The sequence below is a fragment of the Bison bison genome, unplaced genomic scaffold (genome assembly GCF_000754665.1).
Source record: "Bison bison bison isolate TAMUID 2011002044 unplaced genomic scaffold, Bison_UMD1.0 scf7180017860443, whole genome shotgun sequence".
Classification (NCBI taxonomy): domain Eukaryota; kingdom Metazoa; phylum Chordata; class Mammalia; order Artiodactyla; family Bovidae; genus Bison; species Bison bison.
The window spans coordinates 5,520,183-5,541,494 of record NW_011491015.1 but is presented as its reverse complement, the minus strand read 5'-3'; the positions used below and the strand labels follow the sequence as shown (position 1 = coordinate 5,541,494).

Here is a 21,312-nt window from a genome sequence, read left to right as displayed (position 1 = left end):
AGGCAGTGCCCACAGGAGATAATAAAATGAATGTGTTTATATTTAACGGTGCCTTTCAGTGGAAATTGGAGAAGCGATAAAACAGGCCAAGGCTTCTCTGTACAGTGGGGCTCCTTGGCTCACAACTTCATAAATAAAGGCCTGGGTGTGGTTACGGCTCACTGGGCTTCCTGGAGAAAAGATGAATACTAAAGTGACTGATATGACAGGGCAAGGTGTTTGGATAACAAATCTGGGCCATGATTTGGGATGCAGTGGGTGCTGTGGCTCCCACGTCTTTGCCTAGGGTCCCAGGCTCTCTTCATCCTGTCCTGCCATCCACAGAAATTGCCCAGTCCTAGGCAGGGGAGTGGGGAGGTTAGCAGTGTGGACTGAAGATAGTGCTGCTACCCACAGCGTGGACTGTATCACTACTGGAAGCATCATTACTGAGAGCTTGCAGGAAATGCACCTGAAAGAGCTCCACCTAGAACCAGAATCGTAGGCGGCGGGGCTCAGGAATCTCTTTAACGAGCCGTCTGAAAGCTTAACGTTTAAACCTCTGCTCCATAGTCACGTGTCACCCATGTGGCTGCTGCGAGACTTTGGCCAGATGAGGTACCTCAGTTTCCTTATCTCAAAGTTGGGGGGGGGATGATTAAGGGAATTAGTACATTACAGATACATAAAGCTGTGCACGGAACATAGTCAGGGTTATGTAGGTGTTAATTATCGTTTTATTAATTACTCTATAGTAGACATGAAAGAACTGGGAAGCCCCTGGATGGCAGTAAAATATCCAAAAGAGTACGTTCACTCCTTGATTCATTAAAATGAGTCTGCTGTCTTCTTAGATGGGAATCTTAATTGTATATTTCACCCTAATCAGGCTTACATAATAGAGTTTGGGGTAGATAGAAATAGGCCGCAAGGAGGCTGAGAAAAGAGATTTCATTCATCTCTGTGGTGCATTCCAGAGCCAAGGGAATCAAGAAGGCATTTCTCCTTGATCTGAACTCTCTCTGCTCCCTCCCTTCTCCTCCTACCCCCATCCCTACAGGGCCCATGGGCCAGATGCGATGATCCTTGTGGATGGGCAACCGCGCCAGGCAAAAGGCGAGCTGGGGCTCTCCCAGATGCTCCACATCGCCAGTCAGATCGCCTCTGGCATGGTGTACCTGGCCTCCCAGCACTTCGTGCACCGGGACCTCGCCACCAGGAACTGCCTGGTTGGAGCCAACCTGCTGGTGAAGATCGGAGACTTTGGCATGTCCAGAGACGTCTACAGCACCGATTACTACAGGGTAAGGGGGCCTCCCCCGATGCAGCATCCATGGCTCAGCTAGCACCTTGCTCACATGTCTCCGTCATTGTCCATTAACCCTGTTACTCTGGAGCACACGCATACACTCCTGTGCCCAGGTAGACACTTGATGCTTATCTTTTGGCCACGCCTGCATCTCTACATACCTGTCAATTTTTCTCTTGATAGCTTACTCATCCTTTCCACCTGGATAGAAATACGCGACTATATCCTTACATTGCAATGACATATGCACTGTGTTCTTACGTCCATCAGTACTCATTCTTCATGAAAACAGATACCAATATATACATATATATACACATATATGTATATATGTGTCCCCCAATGCACACATGGACAAGCTCAACTTGATGCTACATTTTAACATCTTTCAACACAGTTCCCTACCCGGCCTCACCCACAGCACATTATTGTTCTTTAACATTACTGGTGACCATATAGGCTCATTTGCAAAGATAGATCTCAATGAGAAGGCAGAACCCAACATAAAGGATCAAAATGGTTAGTGTGTTGCTGAGCAGAATTATCCAAATGGTATAAGAAAGATGAGGGAAGGAAGTAGGTTCTCATCGCCAACTTTGGAGACAGTTGCAAATGGGCCTTAGGGGAAGCTGTTTGATGGTGAAAGGAAACACCACATTCAACTTTACTTCAATACACTTTTCTACTTTCTATTAATAGGTGTCTTACTTTGCACCCCCCACATTTTCCCCCTTAATATTTGAGAATCTTCTTCCCATGGATCATGGAGTGATTCTGACAGTGTTATTATTGCCAGGGAAAGGGCAAGTGGGCATGCATGGCATTTTTTTCCCCCAAGGAGAAATATGGGTGCAACCTGTATACAGGGATACAATAACTTCTGTATATTGATTAGAGAGGCAGATGCTTCAAGTACATGGGAGATTTACTTTAGGGACTTTGAATGGATGAGGAGTTTGAATGGTGTATAAGGAGAAGGTGGTGCAATGTTTTGGAGGTCGAGAGACAAGGCAGCAATTTCCCTCATCTTCTTTGTATGGAATGAATGATCATATTGTGAATCAAAGGACCCAGCTTTTTGGCCTGAGCAAGGTGGGTCAGGAGCTGGGAGCTTGGGATTGGCATCTGCAAATCAACTCTGTCTGGATGCTTATGATGGCTTTGCCTAAAAAACATTGCCCAGACATTATAATGGATCACTCAAGACACTTTATCTGATTTCTTTTTAACTTTTAATTTTGCATTGGGGCATAACCAATGAACAATGTTGTGAGTTTCAGGTGGACAGCAAAGGGACTCAGCCATATGTGTACATGTATCCATCCTCCCCCAAACTCCCCTCCCATCCAGGCTGCAACATAACATTGAGCGGAGTTCCCTATGCTATACAGTAGGTCCTTGTTGATTATCCATTACAAATATAGCAGTGAAGACACTTTAATTTAGCCATAACCTGGGGAAAAATGGAATATTTGAGAAACTCCTTTTGTGCCTAAAAATTGACATGTTCACGGTATAACTGAAAGATGGCAGATGATATACAATCATGAGGATATAAAGCAAAGTAGATCGAACAGTAGGGAAGGTAGAATGTCAGCAGAAAGCTACCTTCTGCTGACAGAAGAAACCCTTCTTGTGTCTAGCCACCTGCCCAGTCTTAGCATCCCTAGATTTGGAAAAAGAAGCATGATGTAGTGGTAGGCACAGACTGATGGGCAGGGCAGACCTGCCAGGAAATATCAAAGTGGAGTCTTTCTTTAGCATCTAGACCAATTTTTTTCCAGTTGTTTCCAACAGAAGCATTGGTGTGGTTACCAAGGGACCATGGGTCATAGATTTCGTGAGTCTAGCTGGAGCTGGCACCATTTAATTGCCTCTGCACTCTGTGTAATGGGGTTTGCTGGCCTGTCTGGCTGAGCTCAGATTTATGTTGGTGTTGATAAAAGCTAGGGATGGATCATTGTTTTTCTGTGTGAGGCGGATTTTGATTAGACCAATCTTGGGATCTTGGGAAACAGTATCTGAACAGCATGTGTGCAACCTCAGCTTTCAAACTTGCTTTAAGAAGTGCACTTAATATTTCTCTGTTCTGATTTAAAAGAGAGAGAGAGAGAGAGAGAAAGAAAAGATCCCATCTCCAAACGATCTTGCTTTGCCCTGGCTTAAACAGTTGTGAACTATCTCTCTTTACTCCTGGGAGAGTTACAAGAAGTAAATCTATCTCACTTCTGTGGGCTCTAGGGCAGGTTGGAATTCAAGGAAGGGAGTGAGATGGGAAACTGTTCTTATACTAGGCAGCCACAGTTCCCTTTTCACGAGGGCTAAGCCAGGTAAGCAGAGGCCAGCTGGCTTGAAAATGGATGGTCCCAAAGAAATATGAAATTTAAAAAAAGGAGAGCTATTGCAATCAAAGGTCTTCCTCAGTGGTTCCTGTGGGCTAAGGCACTTCAGTTGTGTCCAATTCTTTGAGACCCTGTGGAGCGTAGCCCTCCAGGCTCCTCTGTCTATGGGATTTTCCAGACAAGAATACTGGAATGGGTTGCCATCCCCTTCTCCAGGGTATCTTTCCAACCCAGGGATCAAACCCGCATCTCTTATGTCTCCTGCATTGGCAGGCAGATTCTTTACTACTAAAGCTATCTGACAAAGAATATGCTGGCAATTCAGGAGACTTGGGTTCTATCCCTGGGTTGGGAAGATCCCTTAGAGGAGGAAATGGTGACCCATTCCAGTGTTCTTGCCTAGGAAATTCCATGGACAGAGGAACCTGGTGGGCTACAGTCATGGGGTCCCAAAAGAATCAGACACGACTTAGTGACTAAATAACAACAACATTGCAGTCAAAACACAGCTCTCCATTAGAGAGCTACATACTCCACTGGTGGTGGGTAGATATTATACTCTCCGTATTCAAAGATCAGCTTGTCATTTCTTCATGTTCAGATGCTCACAATGCTTTAATATGAACACAGCCCCACTCCCACTTCTGTAAAACAAAAGACTTGCCTGAGGTCACATCAGTAATAAACTAGGAAGTCTTATTATTCATACTGGATGACATCGAGGTGACAAAGGAGTTCTGTATTGGGTGCAATCTTACCTGTGTTCACAACCTAACACGGCCATTAACCGCCATGGAACGTCAATGTGTTTTGCTGAAACCTTTATGTAATCGTCCCATTTTTCAAATGAGGACAAACATAGTCTCTCAGTTGAGTTGTTTTTGATGTTCAGCAAGTTAATATGCATAAAGAGCCTGGAATACACTTCTAACTGAAGAAATTATTGTTTGTTTTCCTTAGTTCCCATCACACCCAAGGCAGGAGAACCTCAGGGATAATCTTACTTCCAGGTGTAAGTTTTGGGTCAGAGATAAGGCCCTCCTGACCACTGGAAATTAAACTGGGATAGCACAGCTTCCCTGAAGGAGCAGATCTTTATGTTGACCACGTAGGGAAAATTTCCCTGCCGAGGTTTCAACTTAACCAGAAATCCTGGGTCATCAGTATTTGCCTGTTCTTCTGGTCAGTGTTTATAGGGTCCTGCTCATGAATCTTAGAGCCAAGCTCATGTTCAGGTGATTTATGAAAGATTTTTTTGTTTGTTTGTTTGATACACCAGCTGAGACTCCAGGGGAAGGTGGTGATTTATTAGATAGCAAGAACACTGAAGGACTCTCTCTGCAAGCGGACAGCCAGGACAGGTTTGCACCTCTGGGCTACCGTATGTTACTGAAATCTACTGGGTCTAGGAGTTTGCTGGTTTCTGGTGCTTAACACAGCTTCATGCATGTGTGCTGAGTCGTGTCCTACTGTTTGTGACCCCATGGGCTGCAGCCCACCAGGCTCCTCTGTCCATGGGATTCTCCAGGCAAGAATACTGGAGTGGGTTGCCATTCCGTTCTACAGGGGATCTTCCTGACCCAGGGATGAAACCCGCATCTCTTATATCTCCTGCATCAGCAGGCAGGTTCCTTACCACTAGGTCACCTGGGAAGCCCACCTTACACAGCTACATGCTTATCACTCTGGTGTGTGCGTATGTTGTGTGTGTGTTTGTATGTGTATATGTGTGCTCCCCTGCCCAGTGTAGATTCCAGGATGTGTTTAGGAGGGCAGAGGAAGTGGAGATAAACTTCTCCTTCTAGTCTTTCCTTTTAAATTTCTTAACACAAAGAGGTGCCATCTGGCTCGTGTACACGTATGAAAGTGATACACAAAGGTGAACTGCCTAATTTCCTGTTATACATTTAGGGAGAGAAAAACAAACAACTCTGCCCCAGAGTGAGTGCCAGAGCGATTTGTTCTGTCTTCTTAAGACTGTGCCCCATGACAGATCGCTTTTCCTTGATGGGTCACTGGCTCAGCCACTTTGGAGATTGCCTTTAAACAGGCTTTGACAAGGGTGGGTTTTGAGTAGCATTGTATCTTTCTCAGAGTATCAGACAATACTACAATTTGAGGAGTTAAGTCTGGAATTAGGAAAGTCCTAGAAGAAGAGGAGGTTGGGGTTTCCAGGAACAAAATATTTTCAGATGTTTTGATTTGGAAGGGAGATGGTATGTTGATACAGGAAGACTGGTGGTGGAGGGGCTTGGTGCTCCAATCTTACGGAACCAGAGGGCCAGGAGAGTGCCTTCCTATTCACTCTGCCATCCTCTGTGCCTGGCATGGGACCTAGAACCTGGCAGACACCCAGTAAAAAGATGAATCAATGCATGGATGACCTCAGAGTGGAAATTCAGAGTGCAGGAAGTGGATGAGGCCAGACCAAGAAGAACCCAAATAGGCATCACTTTTGGGAGGGTCAGGGGGCTTCCATGCTCTGCAGAGCTGAGCGTCAGGATTCAGTCAGCAGGCTCCCCAGTTAATTTTATTTGTTTATTTTTGGCTGTGCTGGGTCTTCATTGCCACATGGGCTTTCTCTTTTGTCGTAAGCCAGGGCTTCTCTCTAATTGCAGTGCATGGGCTTCTCATTGCGGTGGCTTCTCTTGTTGCAGAGCATGCGCTCTAGGGTATGCAGGCTTCAATAGTTGCAACATGTGGACTCAATAGTTTTGGCTCATGAGCTCTAAAGCACAGGCTCAGTAGCTGTACATGGGCTTAGTTGTTCTGTGGTATGTGGGATCTTCCCAGATGAGGGATCGAACTGTGTTCCCTGCATTGGCAGGCAGATTGTTAACTATTGGATCACCAGGGAGGTCCTAGGCTCTTCAGATAAGATCTAGAGTAGATTTTATGTATTCCAGCTACACTTAATAGTGACAGAGGTGACAACCAGAATGGTAGCAGCAGGAGATCAGTGGATGAATGACTCTGCCCTTGAATTCCATCTGAATCTCCCACCTCATGCCTCCCAACCCTGTCTCGTAAGCCCTCCCACTCAAACCAGCTAAAGAAGAAGTGCTCATTTTACACGTGCTGATTGTGGAGCTTTGCACTTTCTCACCAGACTCTTAGTGCTATGCCAGGAAAATAAGAGGGTCTTCTAAGACCTTCCAGATAAGTAAGAGATCAGACATTGTTAGCCTACATTTTATAGCTAAGCCTTGATGAGGGTTGGTGATGTCTTCAAGGCTTTGAGATTCCTCAACAATAAGTCAGTGTTAGAACATTTCTACAGCCTTTGGATGATTAATTCATCATGTGTATTTGCTAAACTTGTCCATGCTGGTTTATTTCCCCTTGTGCCAAATCCCATAGCCATTGAGGAGGTCCATGTGTTAGAGACAGGATTCAGTACAATTCCCTATGTGCAAGGATGAAGAGAACGCAATCTTTATTCCCAAGGGAATTAAATTTTCATAGGGTGGGACTTCCCTGGAGGCCCAGTGGTTAAGACTGCGCTTCCACAGCAGGGGTCTCTGGTTCAATCCCCAGCCCTGGAACTAAGATCCCACATGACACAGAAGTGGGGGGCAAAAAAAAAAAATTTCCTTAGGGAATATAAAACAGGAGGAAAATTTGTAATTCCACCGTAATGCAATAGGATGACCAATTCCAAAAGCCCATCTAATTAGATGGGTGATTTGGATCTTGAGACAGTCAGTGGGTTGAATTTTAGGAGGAATGAAGATGGCTTGGAAATCGGCAAACTGAGAGAGGGATCTAGAACAGTGTATTACTCAACCAGCCAAACCTAAGGTATATGAAAGATACATGGAAGGAAATGTTCGTAAAGGGTGGGACCACGGTGGCAGCTCTTGAAAGGCCAACTGTTCTGACATGGGTAGCTGCAGGACAGTCTTGGGAGTTTGTCATCTGTTTTAGTGTAAATGAGGCAACGTGAGGACGAGCCATCAGGCAGTGTCATGTAGGGGAGACCACTGGGACCTGAGGCCACCAAGGTTGGACGTGGCCATGGTCCAGGGAAGAGGCAATAAGGCTATTGGCCATGGCGGTAGCAGTGGAGTATGGAAGAGAAGCCATCGGAATCAGTGGGGCTGAGGAAGGTGAACTCAAGGCCAGGGCCTGGGAACTCAAAGCCTCTTGCTGTTTTGAATCGTAACCTTGAAAAAGAATAACAGTGAAATGAAGGGTCAGGATAGATTTTTAACAAATGCATCTTTTAGGCCACCTAGTCCATTCTGCGTCCCTGGAGTGTTAGAAAAACAGATGAACAAATGCCAAATCATTCAATTTTAAAGAAACATGAAGCTGGAAGCAGCCTTAAATGTCATCTATTTCACCCCTGTGGCCCCAGGCAGAGCAGCTTCAAAATCATCCCCGACAGATGGTTTGTTTGCTCTATTCCCCTGTATCTCCCGGGATTCCACTGGTTCCTCCTTATTCCTTCCAGCTGTGGCAAAAGGAAACTCTCATCGGTGAGAGATTTATCCTTTTCTTTCTAATTTGTAGCACCCTTTAGAAATGGGAAGTTCTCAGTTATGTCTAGCCTCTACCTGCTGCAAAACAAGTTTATCCTGTCCAATATCCTTAGAAGAGATAAACACAGATTATATTCTAAAACAGACATTAGAACACTCAGGAAAATGCTAAATAGATGCTTAGTGAGACCAAAATGGCGTGGTATGTCTCATAGGTAATTGGTTGTATTTTATTCGTTGGAGGGGAATCAAAAGGATATAAATCTTTCCCTCCCTTGACATGCCAAATATATATATATATTATATCCTTTTTCTGAGAGCAGTTTCTAGGAGTCTCCTCAATTTGATTTCATCTCCTGTATTGAAATCTAGCAGTTTTCTTTTGTCGATGACAGTGGTGCAAGCATGGGATGGATGCTATCATAGTCAGCCTGATCTCCATGAGGACAGGTATTGATTAAAAAAAAAAAAAAAAGACCAGGGTGAATCCTCATCAGAAAATATCAAGAACTTGAGGCATGTTTGTACAGGAACCCAACCTCAAGGAAGAAGAGAAGGCAGCGGGGTGTTGATTCACTCCATCTCTCTCTCTCTTTTGGTTGGCTGGGATGGTAGCCTCTTTGTAACTTGACAGTGGCGAGTATTATAATAGACCCTGTCTAGGTTCCCCAAGTATAAAGGGTTGTTTTTTTAATGGCAAACTGAATATATAACATATAAAGATACATAAATTTCCATACAAATATCTTTTTTACCAGCTGTAATTAAGATATTTGCATGTAAAGAGAACAGTATATTCCCTTGACTTCCTCCTAGTGGGGAATTGTATTTCTCTCCTAATCCTCAAAGCCCAAGACTTTGTGATCTGAGTCTAAACAGGAGGAGGAGAAGGCAGAAGACTGGGTCAACATTACATTTGAAATTCAGAATTTTAAACACAGTTTTTACTCCTGCTTGTTGACTTTTCAGGTTTAGCTAATCCTACAGGGCAAAGCTGAGGTGGGGATGGGGAGAACGTGGCCCAAGAGAAAGTGGGCCAAGGATATACTTAGAATTTAACGTTGCAAGCCAGAGTATTTCCATTATGTAGTGCTGGATGCCAACATTGAAGAGAAGATATTCCTTTGAATCTTGAGTTTCTGCTTATGAACTCCAGAATTTAGGAAATTTTCTTCAATTCTCTAAGCCTTAGATCCTCATCTGAAAAAAATGAAAACAATTTCTTTTGTGTGGATTGAATAAGATAATGTATGTGAATTACCTGTTACCTATTAGGCACTTAGTAGATGATAGTTATTATTCTACGTAAATGAATAAGGTAGAAATTATATACAGATCTTTCTTGACTTACAATGGGCTTGTGTGTGTGTGTTAGTTGCTAAGTTGTGTCTGATTCTTTTCAACCCTATGGACTGTAGCCCACCAGGTTCCTCTGTCCATGGAATTCTCCAGGCAAGAACACTGGAGTAGATTGCCATTCCCTTCTCCAGGGGATCTTCCCCACTCAGAGACTGAACCCAGGTCTCCTGCATCACAGGTGGAGGCTTTACTGTCTGAGTCACCAGGGACAATGGGCTTACTTCTAACTCATTGTAAATTGAAAATATAAGAAGTCAAAGATGCAGTTAATACACCTAAGCTGCTGAACATCATGGCTTAGCCTAGCCCACTTTAAATGGGCTTGAACACTTACATTACCCTTCAGTGGACAAAATCATCTAACACCAAGTGTATTTATAAAAAAGTGTTGAGTGTCTCATGAAATTTATTGATTACTTAACTGAAAGTGAAAAACAGAAGGGTTGTGTTGGTACAGAATGGTTATAAATGTGTGGGTTGTGACGTCACGGCTGACCGGAAGCTGAGACTCATTGCCACTACCCAGTATCATGAGAGAGTTCCTTGCTGCATATCGCTAGCCCAGGGAAAGATCAAAATTCAAAATTCGATGTATGGCTTCTACTGAATGCATATCATTATCATACTCTGGTAAAGTCAAACTGTTGTAAGTCGAGGATGATCTATATAAGAAACTGCAAATTATTGAAAGGTACAAGCCTAGTATCTCCTATCATGGTCTTTGGTGCTGGATACTAACATTGAAGGGGAGAAGAGCTTACTTAAAAGAACCTGGAAAGATTAAAAAAAAAAAACAACAACAAACACTCAATCTTCTGGGACTGATTTAAACAATTGGAACTGGTCAGTTGGATGTCCAGGAAGAAAAAGAAAGCACATTTGGGTGGTCGCAGGAAGGGCTTTACCATTTTGGATCTGGTAGCTCCAATAAGGAACTAACTTTTGATAACTGTAACTATGAATTTTGTGGTCAACAAAGACCTGCAGAATTACAGCCCATTCTCCAGGCCTCCTAAGTGTGTGATGCCCCTTGTCACCCCAGAGGAAGATGTTAGGGTCATTGAACCTTGTGGATAGAAACAAGCTGGTTTAAGCCCAGTCCTCCTGCCTTTTTCGCCCTTAACAAATGCGACTTGATAACCTGTGCATTCATTCCTATGCATAACATGGGATAATGGATATTCAAGAGCTTTGTAAAATCATTGACTTGGGGTGCTGCTGGTTTTATTACCACCATGACAACCACCACTGTTACCACCATCACCACAGTATACCCTGCTTAGTAGATGATTACAGGCACTCTGGAAAAAAGTTCAACATCCCAAACTTGATTGGCAGTGGTCATCAAAATGCCATCTCTTTCCCTTTGCCAAACACCATGACAACCTCTCTTCCATTGAGTCATGCTCTCTAACCTCTATAGCCAGGATGGACCTTTGAGTTGCAGCCTGGTTTGTCCTTGAAATTGGTCATTTCCTTACTCAATGGTTCAATCCCCAACTTCTTGACCTTTGTGTTTATTTAGTCATGTCCTTGAGTCTTTCAGGTACATGCATATCCTGTAGCTCTCTGCAGCAGAAATTCCCTTGAAGGCAAAGGAACCCACTCCATTTTTATCACAGAGATGTTGCACATAAAAATACTTAATAAAAGTGCTTAATTAAAAAATACGTAGCCGTATGTCAAGTGTTTATAATGGGTAAGGAATAACATCCAAAGTACTTTCAAGTGTACCCTATAGTCCCCACTTGCCGGGGAGATCAAAGTAGTCAATCCTAAAGGAAATCAACCCTGAATATTCATCGGAAGGCCTGATGTTGGAGCTGAAACTCTAATACTTTGGCCACCTGATGTGAAGAGCTGACTCATTGGAAAAGACCCTGATGCTGGGAGGGACTGAAGGCAAGAGGAGAAGAGGATGACAGGATGAGCTGGTTGGATGGCATCACTGACTCAATGGACATGAGTCTGAGCAAACTCTGGGAGATGGTGAAGGACAGGGAAGCCTGGCATGCTGCAGTTCTTGGGGTCACAAAGAGTTGATTGCAACTTAGCGGCTGAACAACAACAGCAACAATAACAGAGTCTGAAAGATGTAATAACATCACCTAAGAAAAAGTCAGCAGGATCTGATTCCCTACCAAAGGCCCAAACAATCTGCTTCTCAGTGAGAAGGCCTGAGAGAATGTCTCACAATAATTAAAACACCCACGAGACTGGAGTTAGCACCAGGAGGACAATTTATTAATGCTCACAGGGGACTGGATTATTAAAAGGCTCTGTGATCAAAGCATCACTCCCAGTAAGCCAGCCTGTGTGGGAAGCCTGACCACACTGAGAAGGTTGCTTAAGGAGGAAGAAGTCAGAGCAAGGACATCAGATGTATCAAATGGTCGATGGCATCCAGCCAAAAAATACTGATATGTCTCTACTAATCTGAGAGCAAGGAATTCTTGCCTTCCCAGTCTTCTGCCTAAATCCTCTTCTGTCCCCTGACTGAAGCCAGGAGAGGATGAACATCGCCACCATCTGATTCCATGACCTTTGCAGGTCTCTATGATCATATTCTTTTATTATCTGCATCCATCAATTTACAAATGAGCCATGATGGCCTAGAAGGCACTCAGGCTTTTTCGGACAGACTTGGATGTAAATTCATGTTTTCATCCATTTTATGCTGATCTTAAGGGGATTAATTGCCTTGTCTTTATTTCCAAATACTTGGGAGGGGTCACTTTATGGTCAAAGTACCTCATGCTTTCCATGTCAATGAATGTCCTTTATCGCTAAAAAATGACTCCTTTTGTTGCTTTTAAATCTGATTGCCTTGGTACCAAGTATTCTATGCCCCAGAGTGGAAAGTAGGTCTCAGGTAGCAGTTCTGATGACCGGTAGTGGTTGCTCGCAGTAGAGTGATGAGAAGAGCTTGGTGACTGTATCTACAGTCAGTGAAAAAGCATGTGGGGTCAGCGGACGATGTCTACCATGAGCATAGGAAAGCGGATGCTGGCACTTGGGTTGTAGAGTTGCAGTCCTGAACTATTATAACCCAATTTATGCTCTCAATTCAAAGACTCTACTGGGCCCTTTTAGTCATGCCCTAACCTTAGCTTCTCACCACTGGAAGTAGTATAATCAGGCAGAGATGTGACTTTATTGAATGCACTGCTCTTAAAGATCATGTACAAAGGAAGGGGTTTGCCAGGTGGGCCTTCATTACTGGGGCTAACAGGTTTATTTGCCCAAGTTCACATCAATGGAACTAGTAACCCAGTACTCTAAATTACCTTCCGCTAGCCTTTTTCACACACTTTACTTAAGCATTCAGTTGTTTCTGTTGTTTTAGAACCTTTCTTGCTTAGTCACTTCAGTCATATCTGACTCTCTGCAACCCTATGGACCATGGTCTGCAAGGCTCCTCTGTCCATGGGATTCTTCAGGCAAGAATATTGGAGTGGGGTGCCATTTTCTTCTCCATTTATAACCTTATGTACAGAAAAAATGCCTAGTTCTTCATAGATCTGTTCCCTGTCCCACTCTGCCAAAGCTTTATATGGCCTAGATACAACTCTCCCTTCCAGTTTGTCATCTAGAGCTTTTATCAACACACTAGTAATGACTTGAAACATATTTTTAATTTCTTAGAGAGTTGAATAACTCAAGACTTGGATTTGCTGCTAGAGTCCTGCCCTCAAACCCATGCTGATCCAATTTTCAGCATTCTTTAAGTGCAGTCGTTCTATGGTTAGGACTCTTACCCAGTCAGACTCTTCTCCTACACCTATTAACCTCCTAAGTATTTTGTGAGACTCTTTGATAAATACCATGAAATGTGGGTAAGCAATCTATACTGGCAAACTCATGAAATTCTGGCTAGATGTCCACTTGGAGGTCGTATTATAAAACCCACTTATTTAACAGATGGAGACACTGAAGTCCAGAGAAAGAGCCAATGTTTCTCAAGTTCATGCATCAGTTTGGAGATAGAGTTTAAACAAGAAAATTTTTCTCCCATCTCACAGGTCCAGTGCTTCTCTTTGATCATCATCAAAGGACTTTGAGGTTGACCAGGCTAGGATTATTATTCCCACTTACAGATCTTTAAACAGAGAATCAGAGAGATTAGTTGGTGTTGCTCAGATTGCACAAAAAGTAAGGTAGGGCAGAGTTGGGTTCTGTGTTCTGATTCCTAAGTAAAGCTTTATAAAGAATGTGAGTCATGGGACTTCCATGGTGGTCCAGTGGTTAAGACTTTGCCTTCCAGGGCAGGAGGTGTGGGTTTGATCCCTGGTTGGGGATCTAAGACCCCACAAGTTGAGGTTGTTGTTTAGTCACTAAGTTGTGTCGGACTCCTTTGCCACCCCATGGCCCCATGGACTATCACCCTCCAGGCTTGTCTGTCCATGGGATTTCCCAGGCAAGGATACTGGAGTGGGTTGCCACTTCCTTCTCCAGGGGATCGTCCCAACCCAGGGATCGAACCCATGTCTCCTGAATTGCAGGAGGATTCTTTACCACTGACCCACCAGGGAGGCCCAAGATCTCACATGCTTTGCAGCCAAAAAACCAAAACATAAGACAGAAGAAATATTGTAACAAATTCAATAACAACTTTAAAATGACCCACATCAAAAAATCTTTTTAAAAATAGCTATATCCCTTTAAAAAATAGAATCAAGAATATGAGGCTATTTGTGAATAGACATTTGAAATGATCTACCAGCAGAGTACAGTATCCATCAGCTTAGGTAGTTTAAATTTAGAAGTGTGAACCTACAAGAAGCTAGTGTCATGATTTTTTTTTTTTTTTCTAGGAGGGCTTTGTGACAAAGATGAAAAGAAGGTAAACAGTTGAGGTGACTCAGGGCTGGCCCATCCAGCAAATGAGGAGACCCTAATTCAGGGAGTTTGGGGTCTCCAAGCAGGTAATAAAGCAAGCAGTAGTAAGGTGTTTCTAGCCACGTGTAGTCCCCAGATTATAACAGATTCAGTGAAGCTGGAGAGTAAGAAAAGGATGCCAGGAACAGAGGAGATGGTGATTGGAAATGAAGAATGCTGGCCTAGTACCTTTAAATGTGTTGCAGGAAGTGACTTTTTATATGTTTATTGTGAAAATGTATTCTCAAAACATCTGTTGACATGCATGTGTTTTTAGTAGCTTGAGATTTCTTTCCTTTTTGTTTTTTAATTTATTTTTGGCAGTGTTGGGTGTTTGTCGCTGCACACGGGCTTTTCTCTAGCAGAGGCGGGCAAGGGCTTCTCTCTAGTTGTGTTGTGCAGGCTTCTCACCGCAGTGGCTTCTCTTGTTGCAGAGCATGGGCTCCAGGGCGCTCGAGCCTCAGGAGTTGCAGCTCTCTGGCTCTGGAGCACAGGCTCAATAGTTGTGACACAGGAGCTCAGTTACCCTGCAGCACGTGGGATCCTTGTTCCTGGACCAGGTATCGAACCTGTGTCCCCTGCATTGGCAGGCTGACTCCCAACCTCTGGACTGCCAGGGAAGTCCCACTTGGCATGTACGAAAGGGCAGTATCCATGCCTTATTCCACCAGTCACATATCCTTTGCTTAACACCATACCTGGTATAGGGTAAGCATTCCATAAATGCCTGTTAAGTGAAATAAACACGGAGACAAGTCTGTCTCTTGGTGAATGGCTGGTCTGGGATGGTGCTCCAGGGCACTGCAGTTTGGGACAATCAGAAATCACAAAACCAGGTTTCATCACATTCAAAGTCCTCGGGGACTGTCCTCCGTCTGTCTGACTTGGTGAATAGGCTGGGCCACACAGTCCTTTACCCACAGGGGGTCAGGATTAGAAGACTCTTGGGTGCTGGAGCTCAGTGCCACAGACAGTGTCCCTTCCTACGTGGAAATAACGGACCACCGTGGAAGACTGTGTATTCTCCACCCCCAGTGATATTCCAGAAAATCCAAATAACCACCTTTTAGGGATGCTGTAGAGACACATACCAGATGACCTCAAAGTTTTGCTTTTTCCCAATTCTCAGGTCCTAAGAGTCAACTTAGTGATGAAAGGTGCTTAGACAGGTGCGAAGTGGCAGAGTAATTTAAGAAATTATGATTATGCTCCTGCATGGAACTGTGTCAAGTATGTATTTTTGTGATGCTATGAAGTATTAGGCCAGATTCACCCTCTCCCTATCAACAGAGTCACACGTCTGCATTCCTTCTCACTTCCCTCACACCTCACCATCTGTCACCTGCCCGATCTCTAGCCCACCTCTTGCTGTGACTGTTTGTCTTGCTCAATCTTGAAGTCTTTCTCCCTTTTTTCTATTCTAAAATCCATGATCTCTTCTACCTGAAAGAAAACTCTTCATTTGAACTTTCTGCCACCTCTAAATTTCATTTGTCTCCTCAACTACTAAGATAGTCATGTTTGTCTTCTGTCTTAAATTTGTAACAATATTTATTAATTTGGCCATGTTGGGTCTTAGTTGTGACACACGGGGCCTTTATTGTGTCATGCAGAATCTTTCCTTGCAGCACACAAGAGCACAGGGGCTCTCTGGTTGACGTATGTGGGCTCCAGAGTATGAGGGCTCAGTAGTTGTGGTGGGGTTAGTTGCCTCATGGCATGTAGGATCCTAGCTCCCCGACCAGGGATAGAAGCCGAGTCTCCTGCATTGCAAGGCAGACTCTTAACCACTGGACCACCAGGAAAGTCCCTTCTGTCTTATTTTTAAGCTTTTGATCTTACCCCTTCCTTGACTCTGCATTCTGGGGGTCACTAATTATCTTACCATGCCCAAATTCAAATGTCTTTGCTCTAAAAAGTCAAATCCTTTTTTGAACTAACTGTTGAATGATATTATCAATAACTGCACCATTCCTTGTCCCACATCTCCAGTCCCCCACTGCTTAACATCCTTGTTCAATGCCTTACTGATGCCTCAATCCACAAGCTACTTCCCTTTCTCTCTTTTTCGATGTGGATAATTTTTAAAGTCTTTATTGAATTTGTTACAATATTACTTCTGTTTTATGGGTTTTGGTTTTTTTGGCTTCCATACATGCAGGATCTTAGCTCTCCTACCAGAGATCAAACCCACACCCCCTGCTTTGGAAGCCAAAGTCTTAACCACTGGACCAGCAGGGAAGTCCCTCTACTCACCTTTTCTGACCATTCTTTGCCTCTTCCATTGGTTTCTCTCCTCATTGGAAGTTCTGGTGCCACCATTTTAGACATCTACTTTGGAATATTCATGCACTTCCATGGTTGTAAACTTCTTGCCTTACGCAAAAGCTGTTTGAATTTGCATTTTTATTTTACTTTTTGGCCACGTGACATGGCTTGAGGGATCTAGTTCCCCAACCTAGGATTGAACTTACACCCCCTGCAGTGGAAGCATGGAGTCTCAACCACTGGGCCACCAGGGAAGTCCTTGAATTTACATTTTCGGCTTCTACCTCTTTTCTCTTTGCTTAGTCTGTAAATCTTCCCTGGAGAGTTCATGGGTGATTGAACCTTGTTGGAGATAAAGCTCACTTTGGTGACCTCCTACTTCCTTAGCAGTCTGTTGGCATGAACAAAAACTCTTTTGAGAGCTTCCCAAAAGGGGAGTCATTTTTAAAATTGTCTTTTCATCATTGGTACCTAAGTCTTCACCAAATCCTTCTGTCTTCATAGCTTCCAGTATCACTGTTCTTTGAATGTTGGCAAGAACAATCCTCATTCACACCCTCATCAGATCAGCACTTGGATCAGTACATGCACTTTCAACCTTAAAGCCCACCAACCCTTACTTCTCAAACTTTTCATCATTCTAACTGATTATTGAAAGCCTGGGGGAAATATTCATGTCTCAAAAATATACATTTCTCACGCTGCACTCTGCCAGACTCCTTCCTGTCCCCTCCCACCAGAAGCTACCTCAGTGGGACACCCAGCCAGCCTGACCCTCATTCCACAGTGACATTTGCTAAGTCCTATTGTTGCATGAGGACTTCTGCATCAGTTTGCAAGGGCTGCCATGACAAAGTTCCACAGAAGTCCAAGATCAGGTATTATAGCATTGGTTTCTCCTGGACCTCTCCCCTTGTAGATGCCTGTCTCCCTGTATCTTCACATTGTCTTCCCTCTGTACATGTCTCTGTGCAAATATTCTCTTCTTCTAGAGACCCAAGTTATATTGGATCAGAGTCCACCCTAATGACTTCATTTAACCTTAATTACCTCTTTAAGACCCTATCTCCACTCTAGTCACATTCTGGGGTATTGGGGATTGGGACATAAAAATTTTATTGGGGGACAGAATTCAGCCTGTTATATCTTCTCTTCCCAACTTCCCATAGGCTCTTTTTCTCATCTCCCCCTTTGTTTTTTCTCTCTGTCTGTTTCTTGCTGCCAACAAACCCCAGCAGTGCCCTCTCATTGCCTTCACAGGATGGTCTCCTTGGCATGGCCCCATTGGTTTGCACACACAGATGTGTTGCTTCATGAATGTGCTTCTTCTTTGGGTCATTCCTGTGCTTCTCTGCCTCTGGTTTGACTGAGGGCAGGGACTGTGTGTCGTGTGTTCTGTCCAAAGATCTTGATTTGGGAGGTACTTGAGAAATGGCATCGCTAAGTCATTGTACATCCCTTCTCTAAGGCAGCCTGACACTCACCCCCTCCTCTGACTTCTCAAGAGGCTTTTTGGGAGAAATGGGTTTTTCCCAAGTGGTAATAGGGAAGATAAATGGTGATTTTGCTGACAGCAAAGAGAAGGAGAGTTGAGACTCTACATAGATGACGTTCTGCTAGCTCATCATGGAAAACAGGGAAGGTATCTGGGAGAGAAACTCCTAAAAGCAGAGATGAGTTTATTGATTTTTCTGCTGAAGAAAAGTATTTCTTAGAAGCTTTGGAGAAGGTGCCATTTCTTGACCTAAAGGGAGAAAAATTCTAGGATAAGATCTATTTCCTTTCAGAGCCTCAATGAACTGGGAGGCTTACCCAGTCAAAAGTAGAACTGTTGCTGGGAAACCAGCTAGATCTTGGTGGCTCACAAAGGAAGAAGATGGGTGCCGTGTCCTAGGAGTGGTGTGATGGGCTGTCTGCCTAGCCATGGACCCCTGAGCTGATGCAGTTAGCCTTTCTCTCCAGTAACATGGGAGCAGTGTTTGGAAGCCATGGCCGAGAAAGTCACAACATCCAGTTAAAGATACACCCACCTCCCTTCTCCTCCCTGCTTTCATCCCTTCATGCTTTCTTCCTGTACCTTCATCCCTTTCTTCTCTCTTCCCCTGCCCTCCTGTCTCCCCAATTCACTGTCAGGAAGGGCCATGCCAGAAGGGCCCGCCCAGCGTGTCATGGCAGCGGCAGAGGCTAGAAGCATCGGCAGCTTCCACAGTGAGTCTGGATTTCATTTCTGGGGTCAGGGGCTGGGCAGTCCACACACACTGACAGCTTGCAGACTTTGGAGAGGAACTTCCATGGGCTATGGCTGCTCTCCACCTCTCTTGCCCTGCTTCCCATTCCGGGGACACCGTTGACTATTCATGGAAGTCTCCTGCCAAAGCCATGATGTTGATGTGCTTCAGATGTCTCATGGGCAGAAAGCATGGAGGGGGTGGGGGGGCCATGATCTGCTGAAATGAGGTGCACATTTGGGAAAGCCCCCGGAGATCGAGTGGCTCCCAGGGGTTCTGTCCCACCCTGCGCGTGTGGTAGAGGCTGGAGGCTCTGCATGGACAGTGGTTTGGCTGCTTTCTTGCATTTCAGGAAGTGTGACCTTGAGTTTTGAAAACACATTGGGTGCCTATGTTCCATAAGAGACACACTTGAAGGAACTAAGAGTAACACATAGGCTCACGTGACTGAAAAACTGGAGGTCTCCCAGTTGACTTAAGGCTTCCCTGGTTACTCAGACGGTAAAGAACTTGCCTGCAGTGTGGGAGACCCGGGTTTGATCCCTGGGTCAGGATGATTCCCTGGAGAAAGGAATGGCTACTGACTCCGGTATTCTTGCCTGAAGAATTCCATAGACAGAGGAGCCTGGTGGGCTACAGTCCATGGGATTGCAAAGAGTCATTCATGACTGAGCAACTAACACTTTCACTTTTACTATCCCCATTGACTTCAGATGAAGCTTAGTCTAAGAAATGTGATGTTCAGGATAGTTAATACAGAGCTCCATGACAAGTCACATGCCTGAGTACTGGAAGGAAAGTCTTTCCCCATCCCCGTTTTCATTTCTACCGTAATTTCTGAAATACAGATGGACACACTGCAGTGCTGGTCAAAGTTGTGTCTGTCTTGCCTGGATCATCAGACAGAAGGAGATGGCTTCCTTCCGCTTTTTGCCCAAGGGCTGTTTCCTTCTGTTTGGGGAATGACCCACTTGTGAAAATAGACCCACAAAATTTACCCACCCAACCTTGAAAACATGAGTTTGAGCAACCTTCAGGAGATAGTGAAGGACAGGAAAGCCTGCGTGCTGCAGCCCCTGGGGTCGCTAATTCAGATACAACTGAGAGACTGAACAGCCACCACCAGACCTTAAAAATCCCACCCAGATTAGGAAGAGAGAAGTCCTTTTTGCCATCTCGAAATGCTGCTTCCAAGTGCTGACTGGGTGTGTTGCAGTTCAGTTTGATGTGAGCAGCCTCTACTTTCTATTATGTGACATTATTCTGATGTCAGTCTTATGGGCAGGTGCTTGGGAATGCTTTTACAGTTCCATTCATTCCTCTCATGATTTGGTTAGGGAGGTAAATTAAGCATAGCCTCCCAGGTTCTCTCAGGATCTCATTTTTATAGGTATCTGTTCTTAGCACTGTTACTAATAAAGGCATTAACTTTAAGAATAGCTGTGTAGGGCTTGAGTTTATCAGAACATGTTTGCCAGTCTTATTGGAATGTTGAAAGAAGGATAATTATAAGAGATTAATCACTTTTTTTTCCTCATGCTTTTACAAAAAATCATATGCATTTCATTCACATCAGAGTAAAACTCTTGGTGTCAAGAGTTGATGGGTTTAATTAAAGTATCATACTGGTCAAATTTGTTAAATAAGTTCAACAAATATTTATTATTAATCAAACTATGTGTATCTGATGGTCTAAACGAGGACATCTCAGAGACTGAAAAGAGAAGCTGCTAATAATAAAGCAGAAATCAGAGGCATAAATTGGGATCTTGCCTGAGAAATTGGGACATAGGGCAACTCTATTTATGTATTGTGAACTGTTCTGGGCACTAGGGATACAATTGTGAATAAAACAGACAAAAATCTCTGACCTTAATAAGTGAGATAGAAAATTAAGATAAAGTAAAATATTAATATATTGAAGTTTGAGAATAATAGATCCTTAGAAGAAAAATAAAATAGAGAAGAGAGAAATAAATGCTTGGTGGTGGTAATGGAGATGGTGGTGGGGATGGTGTGTGTGTGTGTGTGTGTGTACAATTTTAGATAGGGAGGTCAAAGCAATTGAATTCCCTAAAGACCTTAGTGCATTTTAGTTTATTTAGGTTTTTTTAATTTAGCCTAGGAGGGATTTAATGGCTTGGCTAAAATTTTTCTGAAACAAGTGAGATCTGGACATTTTGAATCCACAGCAAGAAAATACTTCAGAATGACCCATAAAAAATGGAGGAGGCAGAATCAGGGGTGGTTATGGCATTGGAAGCATAACTGGTCTGTTTGATAGGCTTCATTTTCAACCATCATCAGAAAGTGAATAAGCTGTGGCTTTAACCACCCGGGAAACATCTTTGTAGAAAGTCCTTCCATCTTTGCCTTGTTGGCCATTTAGGATAGTTCAAGGCTTTTCTTCTTCCATGTGGTGGCCTTGGGGGTGGTACAGGATGGCATTACACTTACTGAGCACC

General features: G+C 43.9%; 1 protein-coding gene across 1 annotated transcript in view; it reads left to right on the top strand.

The window, feature by feature from the left end:
• The window catches only part of NTRK3 (neurotrophic tyrosine kinase, receptor, type 3), a gene marked incomplete at its 5' end in the record, with an annotated part of 300,013 nt that overhangs the window by 250,093 nt on the left and 28,608 nt on the right, over positions 1-21,312 (top strand). Inside the window, one exon of the mRNA XM_010832183.1 lies at positions 1,040-1,283. Coding sequence (XP_010830485.1) covers positions 1,040-1,283 — 244 coding nt within the window. The remainder of the gene's footprint in view (positions 1-1,039; positions 1,284-21,312) is intronic.